Here is a 14330-nt window from a genome sequence, read left to right as displayed (position 1 = left end):
GCTATAATCATGGGCGAAACAGGTGTTGGTGAGTAGCAAAGGCTCTCTGTCACAGCACAGTCCCTGTGTAATCTTCTATGTTGTAATGAAGGGTTGCTAGTCTGTTATGATAAGTCTTTATTTATACGTTTTTTAAAATTTGGGTAGAATTGACATATAACAGTTGCTAAGGTATACAACATAATGATTAAATTTTTCTGTATATTGCAAAATGATCACCACAGTAAGTCTAGTTAGCATCTGTCACCATAAATGATTACAAAAAAATTTATTTTCTTGTGATGAGGACTTTTTAAGACCTCTCTTAGCAACTTTCAAAATATGCAACACAGTATGATTAACTGTAGTCACTATGCTGTTATTTATATATTATTTTTATTTTAACAAACTGAAAGTCAGATACTAGGAGTCATTCCTTCAAGTACCTGGTGATTTATCATGAGGAACTTAAGATTTGATTTTTTTCTACCTGAACTAGGTTGCTAGGATCCAACTTCAGATACAAGAGACACTACAAAGGCAATATTCCCATCATTCTTCTGTACAGGATGCAATTTCTCAGCTGGACTCTGAGCTAATGGACATAACTAAGGTAATAAAAAAGCAAGTGAAATTCCTGTAATAGTTACCTATTATCTTGTTTCTTTTGCATTTTATTTTGTGTTTAAAATAAGCCATCTTTGGAAGCACATCACTGAGCTGACACATCACCACTGTGGTATCTCCCTCTTAGAAAAAGCTATGTTTCTCTTTCCAGGCCAATTTCTATCAAGAATCTATCAGCCTCACATGGGGCTTTGTTAAAACTCGGGCCACCTATTTTATGGCCTTGTTTCTTGAAAAAGTAATTTACCTTTGCTTAACTCTCCAAGCCTCTCCCACTCTGTACCCTCTGAACAGTTTCTTTTTCAGTTATTCGTGGACATTTGTCTAAGTACCCTGAAGCACCTTTAGATTTGTCAGTATTTCCATGATTTTTCAAACCTTAGACAACACTAATTCTAAAAGAAATGTCATTGCAGTATCTTGCTCTCAGCCAAGAAAAAAAAAGGCACACGTATTGAAATCTGTTCAAATGTGTTTTCCATGCATTTACCATTCTTAATCTGGCATTACGACCACCTACATGTCATCACATCTTTGTATCATATTTTAGCAACTTTAGATAAAATCTTTGGTTCCTTTTAACTTTCAGGGAGTTCTTCACTGTTAATTTCTGAATACTAATCTCTGGTTGGATGTTGGCATTTTCTCCTACAGCTTTATGGGGAATTTGCTGACCCATTTAAACTTGCAGAATGTAAACTTGCAATAATTCATTGTGCCGGTTATTCAGACCCTATTCTGGTGCAGACACTTTGGCAAGATATCATAGAGAAAGGTAAGTGTTCATTTATAGGTGTATTAGCTGTACGTTATTTAGTGACTTAGTAGAAGAGTGAATGCAAGCTGCTAACGGTCATATATTTAGGGCTCATGAGAATTGTATATACCTAAACAGAGGCAAGTAGAGGGTACTTGATATGGTGGAGGGCAATCCTGTAGAGAATGATCCCAGTAAATATTTGAGAGGACCCTCAGAAAAGATGTGTCATTTTTGTGGTTTATACTGCTTAATAAGAGATTCTGAGACACTTAGCTCGGAATCTCATAACTAGTGCCCTGGTAAGTGGAAAGTATATCAGACAGTAACAGAAACACAGAATCTGCTCATTATATTAACGTGCATACAAGTTGTAGTATTTTGTACCTTGAAACAGAATAAAATAGTCAATTTAAAATTTTCACAATAAAAACAGTTTGGGTTTCTAATGACATGTCTCTTTCTTACAGAACTGAATGAAAGTGTGACGTTGAGCTCCCCAGACAGGATGCATGCTCTTAGTCTCAAGATTGTGCTCCTTGGCAAGATGTATGCCGGCACACCTCGTTTCTTTCCTCTCGGTAAGCCATAACCTTAGCTATGGTCATGGGGCTTTTATCTTTTTGTTTTGATGGTTTTCTTCATTGACATGGAAAAATAATGGTTTGTAGGGCAAAATCATTTTGTTGTTGCTATTTATTAGCTCTGCAGTTTCATTCTACCTCTCCAGAAAGAAACACCTCCAAAGAATAGCAGAATTTGTTGATGAATAGTTGGGTATGAAACTCTCTTTGCTTGACCTTCCAAGTTGATATATCTATCTTGGGATAGTCTGACTAACAGACCATAGTGATTATATTATTGGTAACCCTATACACGCTTGAAGAGAAGGGAAAAATAGCTGATGTTTTTGTGCATGGATGATCTGTGATTGATTCAGCTGCCCCCTATTATATTGGGGGCATATTTTTCTTTAAAATAGCAAGTAGTTGTGTTAAAAATGTAATTTTTGTGAACTCCTTTCTTAACCAGATATACTGACTATTTCTTATGTAGGAGACTCTGTTATAAGCCATTTGCCAACCTATAATGTCTTCTTTGGTTGTAAAACAATAGACTCAACATAAATATATTCATACAATAGAATGTTAAATAAGCACTTTGTGTTTTTGAAAAATGTTGAGAAACATGAAAAATGCTTATAACATAACATCAAATTGTTTTTAAAATATGAAGACCCAGACTTGTTTATAGACCTCTGATTTAGGGTTTATTCCCTGGACATGGTAAAATAAAACTATTATAATCATACTCTTATTTCTTGTAAGTACAGTATTAAAAACTGCCAAGCCAAAAAAAAAAAACTGCCATGCCATTTCATTGATCAGGAAAATAAAGAGAAAATAAAGAGCAACTGTATATATATGTCTTATGAGTGTGTGAAACCGGACAATTTTAATAGCAAAAAGGCCACATTGTACACAATCCCTTTTGAGGGTATTTCTGCTTTGACTTAAGATTTTTAATTGTTGAGCGCAATAAAATTAAGGGTAGAAGAGGCCTTCCTTTTTCTATCACTCTCTCAATGGCCAACAGGTTCCAGGGGGCTTCAAACTAGAACAGAATGAGTCTTTAGAATTTTTATTACCTTTCCAGAATCTCTGTATGGTAACTTGTAGGGGAGATGCAGGTTCAGTGGCACTTTTTTCAGTGACTCCTCTTGCCCATGGTTACTCACATTGGTCAGTCTCAGATTTTAGGTACCATAAATAAGAATTTGATTGTTACTGTTAAGATCTTATTTATGGAACTTCCCTGGTGGCACAGTGGTTAAGAATGCGCCTGCCAATGCACAGGACATGCGTTCGATCCCTGGTCCAGGAAGATGCCACATGCCGCAGAGCAAATAAGCCCCTGTGCCACAACTACTGAGCCTGCACGCTAGAGCCCATGAGCCCCAACAAGAGAAGCCCCTGCTATGAGAAGCCCACGCACCGCAACGAAGAGTAGCCCCCGCTGGACGCAACTAGAGAAAGCCCACGCACAGCAACGAAGACCCAATGCAACAATCAATCAATAAATAAATTTAAAACAAAAAATCTTATTTACGATGTAACAGGTAGTAAAAAATGAGACTGGGACCACAATTAGAATCATCAAAATAAATAACTTATGAATCTTATGAATATTACATTTAATATTTCTAAAATCTAGATGCAGTAGTGCTTCTTTTCTGAAAAGCTGTTAAATTGAAGATATAGTATTTCAAGATATTAAATATTATCAGTGGGTCCTCTCCAATAGTGGAATTGTGAATGGTGTCTATTTTTGTCTTGTTCTTTTGCTGTTTTCCAAATTCACTATAATAAGTTTTTTCTCTAATAGCTTTAAAGTGTGTAATTGAATGGTTTTAGCTTATTTACAGAGTTGTGCAACCATCATCACAATTAAATTTAGACCATTTTCATCACCCCAAAAAAGAAATTATATCCACCTTCAGCCCTAGGCAACCACTGTTCTACTTTCTATCTCTATAGGTTTGCCTATGTTTCGGTATATGCCTTATTTTTTATTAAAAGAATTTTTTAAATTGTTTTTTAAAAAATTTTCCTGTAGATACTGTTCAATTATGAGTAAGGCCTACTTTTTAGAATCAAGAGTTAACAATTCTACAACAACAAAAAAACGGTAATTATATGAGGTGAAGGACATGGTAACTAACCTTATTGTGGAAAACATTTTGTAATATGTATGTGTATCAAATTATCACATTTATACCTTAAACTTAGACAGTGTTACATGTCAATTATATCTCAGTAACGCTGGGGGCAAAAAAAAAGTTAACAATCCCAACTTCTGGTCCTTTTCTCTCCCCAGATTTTATTGTGCAGTTCTTAGAGCAGCAAGTTTGTACTTTGAACTGGGATGTGGGTTTTGTGATACAGACAATGAATGAAATTGGAGTGCCATTACCTAGACTACTGGAAGTATATGATCACTTGTTCAAGTCACGGGTAAGGAAAATATTAAATAAAATAAAATAATTTAGTTAAATCAAAGAGAAAATAAAGAGCAACTGTATATATATGTCTTATGAGTGTGTGAAACCGGACAATTTTAATAGCAAAAAGGCCACATTGTACACAATCCCTTTTGAGGGTATTTCTGCTTTGACTTAAGATTTTTAATTGTTGAGCGCAATAAAATTAAGGGTAGAAGAGGCCTTCCTTTTTCTATCACTCTCTCAATGGCCAACAGGTTCCAGGGGGCTTCAAACTAGAACAGAATGAGTCTTTAGAATTTTTATTACCTTTCCAGAATCTCTGTATGGTAACTTGTAGGGGAGATGCAGGTTCAGTGGCACTTTTTTCAGTGACTCCTCTTGCCCATGGTTACTCACATTGGTCAGTCTCAGATTTTAGGTACCATAAATAAGAATTTGATTGTTACTGTTAAGATCTTATTTATGGAACTTCCCTGGTGGCACAGTGGTTAAGAATGCGCCTGCCAATGCACAGGACATGCGTTCGATCCCTGGTCCAGGAAGATGCCACATGCCGCAGAGCAAATAAGCCCCTGTGCCACAACTACTGAGCCTGCACGCTAGAGCCCATGAGCCCCAACAAGAGAAGCCCCTGCTATGAGAAGCCCACGCACCGCAACGAAGAGTAGCCCCCGCTGGACGCAACTAGAGAAAGCCCACGCACAGCAACGAAGACCCAATGCAACAATCAATCAATAAATAAATTTAAAACAAAAAATCTTATTTACGATGTAACAGGTAGTAAAAAATGAGACTGGGACCACAATTAGAATCATCAAAATAAATAACTTATGAATCTTATGAATATTACATTTAATATTTCTAAAATCTAGATGCAGTAGTGCTTCTTTTCTGAAAAGCTGTTAAATTGAAGATATAGTATTTCAAGATATTAAATATTATCAGTGGGTCCTCTCCAATAGTGGAATTGTGAATGGTGTCTATTTTTGTCTTGTTCTTTTGCTGTTTTCCAAATTCACTATAATAAGTTTTTTCTCTAATAGCTTTAAAGTGTGTAATTGAATGGTTTTAGCTTATTTACAGAGTTGTGCAACCATCATCACAATTAAATTTAGACCATTTTCATCACCCCAAAAAAGAAATTATATCCACCTTCAGCCCTAGGCAACCACTGTTCTACTTTCTATCTCTATAGGTTTGCCTATGTTTCGGTATATGCCTTATTTTTTATTAAAAGAATTTTTTAAATTGTTTTTTAAAAAATTTTCCTGTAGATACTGTTCAATTATGAGTAAGGCCTACTTTTTAGAATCAAGAGTTAACAATTCTACAACAACAAAAAAACGGTAATTATATGAGGTGAAGGACATGGTAACTAACCTTATTGTGGAAAACATTTTGTAATATGTATGTGTATCAAATTATCACATTTATACCTTAAACTTAGACAGTGTTACATGTCAATTATATCTCAGTAACGCTGGGGGCAAAAAAAAAGTTAACAATCCCAACTTCTGGTCCTTTTCTCTCCCCAGATTTTATTGTGCAGTTCTTAGAGCAGCAAGTTTGTACTTTGAACTGGGATGTGGGTTTTGTGATACAGACAATGAATGAAATTGGAGTGCCATTACCTAGACTACTGGAAGTATATGATCACTTGTTCAAGTCACGGGTAAGGAAAATATTAAATAAAATAAAATAATTTAGTTAAATCAATTAACTTTCTAGATAAAGGAGCAGAGTATTTTGCTTGTGTGTTTGTAAGTATCTCATCTAATACAGTTGTATCAGAAATTTGCTTTATTGGTTAAGCAAATTATGCTTCAGACTTTTTTAAAACCAATAATGAGAGTTGCTTTGTTATATATCATGATAAAAATCAAATATTTTTAATATTAATAAACATAATTATATATGCTTTACTTTTAGTGGAACAGGCTAAATACATGAAGAATTATCATTTACTTTAAAGGAACAAAATATCAGTGTATTTATTCACTGTAACCTCATCTAAAATATCAGTGCTTAAAGGTCTTTCCACAAGAAAAGAAAATTTAACTATGTATGGTGACGGGTGGTAACTAGACTTACTATGGTGATCATTTTGCAGTGAATGCAAACAGTGAATCACTGTATTGTACACCTGAAACCAATATAATGTTATATGTCAATTATGGCTCAATTTTTTTTTTCATGATCTTTCTCACCATATTTAACCTTATTGGACTGTATATTTTGTAATTTTTATCCTAAGATCAAAAACCAAACAAAACCTGTTGAACTGGATTGAGTTTAATACTAGTCATGATTATAGTACCATCGTCAAAACATTCATACAGTGCTTTACAAGGCACTTGTATATCTCATTAAAACTCACAATGAGCCCATGAGGGAAATGAGCAAGTAGTAGTATCCCCATCTTCTACTACATCTGACAAGGGCAGAGAGATTAAATAACCTGCTCCAAGTCACATGGCTAGTAATGATGAAGCCAGAACTAGAATTAAGATTCTCTGACTACTGATTTAGTCTCTTATTCACACTATCGGATTAAGTCTGCATAAGTTCAAAGTAAAAATGGTGTCACAGCCAATAGGAAGAGATGGATTTTCTTCTCTTACCTCAGGTTCCTAAGCAGGAAATTTATATGCTCTACACAGTGGATCGATACATCAAATATTCTTCCTAAATAACATCACAATGAAGTTTTCAGTGCTATTCATTATTAACCATAATCAGATATATAATTTAGTAACCACATAATATTAAATGCTTATTTTAATATCAGTAAATTTTGCTTTGGACGTTGATGACTATTTTAACTAACATAAATGATTAAAAAATCAGTTGACACAATTTGCCTTACAACTCATGATGTATTTTTTCTTTATAGGATCCATTCTGGAACAGAATGAAGAAGCCACTGCACCTTTTGGATTGTATACATGTACTATTGACAAGATATGTTGAAAATCCTAGCCAAGTTTTAAATTGTGAGAGGTAAGTATGAATTAGATATACTTTATTATATACCAGAGTCTTTTAAATGCACCTAATAAATACCTGGGTAACAAATTTGGAGACAATGGGGCACGATATGGAAACTAAAAGAAGTATGGGAGATTTAAGCTCTTGTGCATGTTTGCAATAACTATTTGAATGATATCAGTCAGTATTTATGAAAGGTTAGAGTTTTTTCCATTTTTCAACCCTTGTCCTGAAGTCTTTCTAAAGGTGACAGGATAAAATTAATGAATTACTCCTAAACTCCTTTCACTTTGAATTAGTGGCCTAGGAAGTTCAATTATGTATTTGTGATATTAATGGCCATTTCAAGATATATTTGTTTGAAAAGGCCAAATGAATGTAAATAATATTAATTTAAGGAGTCATCCCTTACTGCCTCCTTCTCATTATAATAATCTTCAAAAGGGAAATGGTGGTGATGTGGTAATCCACCTACCCCCTGAGTTTCCTTCTCTATTTTCATTTATTTTCCATTTACTTAATCACATGATCCTTGCTCTCATGTGGGACTATAATAAGTAAGGTTAGCAGAAGTTGAAGGGAAGTCCTATAGGAGGAAATGTTTCTAAATATGTAGATGGTTGATCAGGTGTCTTTTTCATTACAGGAGAAGATTCACAAATCTCTGCCTGGATGCTGTTTGTGGTTATCTGGTTGAGCTCCAGTCTATGAGCTCCTCAGTAGCAGTACAGGCCATCACTGGGAATTTTAAATCTCTTCAGGCTAAACTAGAACGGCTTCATTAATTATTGTAATGTATTTTCATCCATGCATTTTGATCTATAAAATAAAAGCTCAGCTGGGTCCAGATTTCAGGTGCTATAAATTTAAGAATAATGTTAGTAGAAACGTGTTTTTAATAAGTGGCTGGTATCAGCAGACAGTACATTTGCAGGTGAATTCTTTTTTACTACATAATACTATTTTGTTTTTTAATAATCAGGTTAAACAAATGAAATAAGATTATGATTTTAACACAAAGATAAAAAAATAAAAAACTCTTATTTTGAATTTATAGTATTCATTTTCAGTTAGTTCAAGTATCAAAACTTAAATAGGCTAGCTGAGCAGGTCCAGTCCCATAATACTAGATTCTACAACAGTTCCTAAATAGGCAAATAAACACTGTCTCTTTTTTAAAGTTATTTAGGTTTTGGGTTTAACCTTGGAAAGACATTTCTTCCAACTACTGATTTGGTCAGTTACAGTCCTTGTAATACACACCTGGTTGTTTTTTGAGCAAGTGATAAACTTGTAACTAATGTTCTATGTCTTAAAAACCTATGCAGGGAGATGCTGTTTTCCCTCAGTGTTCACCTAGCTCTTCTTTGGCCTGAGACTACTGCTTCCTTTAAAGCAGTGGTTCTCAAAATGTACACACCAAACTATCACATCAGCATCATCTGGGAATTTGTTAGAAATTCAGATTCTCCAGCCCAGTCCCAAACCTACTGAACCCAAAACTTTGGGATGAGTCCCAGCACTATGTTTTAATAAGCCCTTCAGGACATTCTGGTACATGTCAGGTTTGAGCACCATTGCATTAGAGGATACAACTAGTTTATGGATTGAGCTTCCTATCTGATTCCTCCTCCTCCCTCCCCCATCAATAACCACGACACACGGTTCACCCAAGACACACCATATATGGAGCAAAATAGTTAGTAATATAGTTTTTAATCTTCAAAATTAGGATGACAAAACCAAGTGCCCCCAAGTCATGGCAAGAGGGAGGGAGAAAAAAGTGGGAATGACTAGGTCTAACAAAAAAGCAAGAACATGGACTCCTTTCCTCTTACCTTTTATGCTACCAAGAGTAATTACCTTCTACCTATTGTCACTAATGTATAACAATTTTCAAAATACATTTTGAAAATATTTTTCCTTCCACTTTTATATTTATCCCAAGACCATGGGTTGCCCTTTCTGTATTCTCTTAGAATTTAACTCCCTTTCTCCTATAATCTTCTAATTTATAATATTTAATAGAATGTCAAAATACCACTCATTAGGTACCACTACCTCTCATGTTTTTCAGCTTTTCAGTTCCCTAAGTTTAGATTTTTTGAATATGTAAAATGAATATATGCTACACATTGTTAATTCTGTAAATTTAAAATTCTGTCATGTCTACTTAAAATGAAAGTCTTGCTTAAATGCTGTACTTAGCCACAACTCCAGTTCTGCTGCATGTTTTTGTTTTAAGCACATTTACATATAAGCACATTAATATATGTTAAGTATACTGAACTGAAAATAATGAAGCTACATCTTTCATTAGGGCTAATGTGGCTAAATGGTCCTTAAGAATCAGAAATCTGAACCCTGTTTCTTTCGTTTACATGACATCTTTTGAGAGGGTTTAAGAATTCTAACCACACAGCAGATGTTTTCAGTATCCTTTGGAGGGTGGTAAGATTTCTAAGAGAAATTAAGATCCCCTCCTTCTTTTTAGTTGTCTAGAACAGTGTTTCTAAAACTTGAACATGCATAAGAATCACTTCGATAGCCTGTTAAAACAGATATTCCACCTTCAATGTGATGATGAAACTGGTAAGTGGATCAGACTTGGAGTAGCATTGTTCTAGCACATTCATCCACTTCATTTATACACTTTGTATTTGGTGTTCATTCAACACAGTATTTCTTTATAGTGACTATTAAACATATATAGGCAGTGAATAATAAGTGGAACGTATGAAACAGTGCATTCATTGTAGGCAGTGAGGAGTCACTGAAAGTCTTGGTTTTGACATATTTATATTTTAGACAGATCATTTTAGTATGGCAAAATGTTTAGGAAAGAGAAAAATCTATTTTGAGTTAACTGTACAAGGTATGGGATATTGATCCTGAAATTCATGAAATGTATGTTCAGCATTTCTTTAGTATAATATACCTGGACTTACTAGTGACTTGTTCATTGAAAACCTCTCTGCTAACCACATAAACTTCCTCCACTTATATGTTTTATAGTTGATTTCATCTCAGAACTCACATATTACTCATTCTCTTCCTCTGGATACTTCCCACCTCCATCTTTTTCCCTCTTATTCATGAGGGGGAAATTATGATAGTGATACAGTTGTATCAGGAAAATAAAGAAATAGAACATTGAATCTGAAGGTCATGAAAGGCACATGCTTTCCTTTCCTTTTCTATCAGTTTTTTCATTTAAATTCTCTTAATAATAAAAAAATTTTGCAGAATATTTTTGAGTCTTCTAGTAAATCATTTAAACTCTTTGAAGTTTTATTTTCCTCATAAGGAAAGTTTCCTCATAAGGAGATTGAAGCTAAATGATAAGACTTTTTTAAATCCAAAAATTTGTAAGAACTAATGTAATCTATTCAGTTTTGTTGTTCTGCTTCACATATTAGTTAAAATACTATTTTTACTCTTTTTCATTTCAAATAAACATTTCTGCATTATGGCATGTTTGAAATTAAACATTTGTTTTCGAACTCAGCTATGCTTCTTGTATTTTGGCAGCTCCTATTAGCAGGAAGAATAACTCTTTTAAAGTTTAATCACTTTGCCATGTGGGAACTAGGACTATCATATCTGCAGCCCACACCTGAGTGTCTACTTGTGTAATCAACATTTCCACTTGAATGACTGCCAAAGATCCTCATTCAAAATGTGACCAAATCTGCACTCATTCCTCTATCTCTCTGCCCTTTGCCTCCTCCCATTCCTCCTCTATTTTCTACCTGTCTTTATCATCTAATTACTCAAATCAGAAATACAGGTCTCATCTTTAAATTCCCTCCCCTCCCTCCAAATCCAGTTAGTCACCAATTTCTAAGCAAGTCTATTTACTTGATGAAGAAATATCTGTCCAGTTACCTCACTATTTTAGTTTTTTAGAGTTTAATCAGGTACCCTATTTCGCATGGATGCTTACAATAGTGTCTAAGTGGTTTTCCCCCCTCTAATTGGACCCCATCTTCATTTTTTCCCTGCACTAAAGTCAGAGTTTTCTTTTTAAAAAGTAAACCTAAATATATTATACCCCCAGCTTCTCCTTCAGAAGAAATTTCAGATTCCTGGTGTGATGTACAAGGACTCCACTGAAGTTGACAGAAATAACAAGAATCTCAAGTTAGTTTAAGCAAACAAAGAATTTATTGGCCCTCAAAACTAAGAAGTCCAAATATACAGCTACTTCCACATGACTAGATCCAGAACCTCAATATCTTCACGGCTGTCTCTAGGTCAGTTCTGCTTTTCTTTCCATCTTTATTTTTTTGTCTTTCTACAGTTTGCTCCATAAGCCCTGGGAGAGTGCAGGCAATGTCAAGTTACTTCATTCTATTTAATCTAACCTAGAGGTATATTCAACAGACAAGTCCCAGGAAGGGTGCTGATTGACCCAGCTTGAGTTATGGACTCAGTTTTGGGGTACAGAATCATTCCCAAACTATACATAACAGGAAAGAAATGCTTTCCTGAAGAACTGTATGTTCGGCACACATCAGTCCACTGTATCTGTCCGCCTACCTTACTACTAAATTCCTTGTGTTTTGATGAAGACTATAAAAGCATAGATCCAAGAAACTCAATGAATCCAGAGTAGGACAGACACAAAATCACACCTAAGCACAACATAATCAAATTCTCAGCAAACTAGAAATAAAAGAACTTCGTCAGCCTGATAAAAGACATCTATGAAAAAATGTACAGCTAACATTACACTTAATGGTGGAAGACTGAACACTTTTTCCTTAAAGTTGAGAACAAAATACGAATGTTTCTATTCAACATAGGATTGGAGGTCCAGATCAGTGCAATTTGGCAAAGGAAACACAAATTGGAAAAGCAGATTTAAAGGTGTGCTTATTCACAAACAACATAATTATGTAAAAAATCCTATAGAATATACAGAAAATAGTAGAACTAAGTAGAACAAACTGCTAGAACTAGTTTAGCAAGATCACAGGATATAAGGTCAATGTATAAAAACCAATTGCATTTCAATATACTAGCAGCAAGTAATCAAAAAATCTTAAATACTGAAAATAGCATGAAAAACCATTAAATAAGATTAATTTTAACTAAATATATATAAGACCTATACATTGGAAACTATAAGATAGTGCTGGAAGAAATTAAAGAAACCTTAAATGAGAAATATACAATACTCATGGATTGAAAGACTAAACTTATTAACCATGAATTCTCATCAAATGGATATATAGATTTGATGCACTGTCAACCAGATTTCCAGTACACTTTCTTGTAGAAATTGACAATCTGATTCTAAAATTTATATGGAAATCAGAGGTCCTAGGATAGCCAAAACAGTTTTGAAAAAGAATAAAATTTGAGAATATACTCTGATTTCAAGATTTTATTCTAAAGCTACAGTAATTGTGATAATGTGGCATTGGTATAAGGATATACACATCAATGGAACAAAGTATAAGAGTACAGAAGTAGATGCACACATATATGGACAATGGATTTTCAACAAAGGTGGCAAGGTAATTCAGTAGGAGAAAACAGTCATTTCAATAAATGGTGCAGGAACCATTGAATATCTACATGGAAATAAATCCTCAACCCTTACCTCATAACATACACAAAAATTACCTTAATGTGCATTGCAGACCTAAATATAAAAGGTAAAATTATGAAACTTCTGGAAGAAAACTGGATAAAAAAATCTTGTGACTTTAGGCAGAATTCTTAGGACAAAAAAAACACCCAAATCAGAAAAAGCTGATAAATTGAACTTCACTGTAATTTAAAACATCTGCTCTTCAAAAAAACACATTAAGAAAATGAAAAGCCAGGCCACAGACTGGAATAAAATATTTGCAAACCACAGATCTGATAAAACACTTGATCTCAATAAAGAGACAACCCCCACCCCCAAAAAAATAAATGAGGGCAAAATGATTTGGATATTTTACCCAAGAAAATATCTGAATGGCAAATAAGCCCACAAAAACATGCTCAACATTGTTACAAGGGAAATGTAATATAATAAGATGCCACTACACATCTACAAAACGGGCTAGAATTTTAAAAGATTGGCCATTGGCAAGGATGCAGAGTAACTGGAACTTGTACATGATTAGTAGGAATGCAAAACAGTATAGCCACTTTGGAAAACCGGCAGTTTCTGTTAAGGTTAACCATATACTCTTGTGACCCTGTAATCCTAGTTATTGCTCCAAATATTTACTCAAGAGAAATAAAAACTTAGGCCCACAGAAAAACTTGTACAAGAATGTTCATAACAGCTTTACTCATTATAGCCAGAAACTGAGACAACCAAAATCTCCAACAATAGTTGAATAAATAATAAATTGTAGTATAGTCATGAAATGAAGTACCATACCAGTATAAGCAACAATATGGTGTTAAGAGAGAGTTAAGTAGCAAACAATACATGCAGTATGATTCCATTTACACAAAGTTCAAGAACAGACAATAACAAAAAAACTGCCCTGGATTGTCTAGATATGTATACATAGGTAGCAAAACCTTAAAGAAACCAAGGTTATCATAAAAGTTGGTCTAATGGTTACTTCCAGAAAGTAGGGAGAGAGCTGGCTGTGGGGAGAGAGGGGAACTTCGTGGGTATGGGATGTGCATGCCTTCTAGGAAGTTAATGTTCTTTCTTGACCTGGTTGGTAATGTGTCATAGATATTTACTCCATATTTTATAAATCTTACATATGTATTTTATATATACTTCTGTGTATATACTACATTTTACAATTAAATGAAAACAAACATTTGAATGAATTATTAGGAATCATTTAGTCATTGTAAATAAAGCACTTAAACACGAGCTTTGAAGGTGCCTTCAAGATGGTGGAGGAATAAGACATGGAGATCACCTTCCTCCCCCAAAATACATCAAAACTACATCTACATGTGGAACAACTTCTACAGAACACCTACTGAACGCTGGCAGAAGAC

General features: G+C 34.3%; 1 protein-coding gene across 2 annotated transcripts in view; it reads left to right on the top strand.

Annotated features, from left to right (window-relative positions):
* The window catches only part of NUP155 (nucleoporin 155), a 66822-nt gene extending 55619 nt beyond the window's left edge, over nucleotides 1–11203 (top strand). Inside the window, exons 30-35 of one of the 2 annotated variants that reach the window (XM_024120276.3) lie at nucleotides 479–592; nucleotides 1261–1381; nucleotides 1834–1944; nucleotides 4241–4377; nucleotides 7261–7367; nucleotides 8002–11203. In XM_024120276.3, the coding sequence (XP_023976044.1) occupies nucleotides 479–592; nucleotides 1261–1381; nucleotides 1834–1944; nucleotides 4241–4377; nucleotides 7261–7367; nucleotides 8002–8140 (729 nt within the window). In that variant the 3' untranslated portion in view covers nucleotides 8141–11203. Of the gene's footprint in view, nucleotides 1–478; nucleotides 593–1260; nucleotides 1382–1833; nucleotides 1945–4240; nucleotides 4378–7260; nucleotides 7368–8001 lie in introns of those variants that run through there. The other variant, XR_002891290.3, reaches the window with a different exon arrangement.
* The last annotated feature ends 3127 nt before the right edge of the window (nucleotides 11204–14330 follow it).

Source organism: Physeter macrocephalus, chromosome 8, assembly GCF_002837175.3.
Source record: "Physeter macrocephalus isolate SW-GA chromosome 8, ASM283717v5, whole genome shotgun sequence".
NCBI lineage: Eukaryota > Metazoa > Chordata > Mammalia > Artiodactyla > Physeteridae > Physeter > Physeter macrocephalus.
The sequence above is the reverse complement of the archived record's forward strand: the minus strand, read 5'-3'. Positions and strand labels throughout refer to the sequence as shown.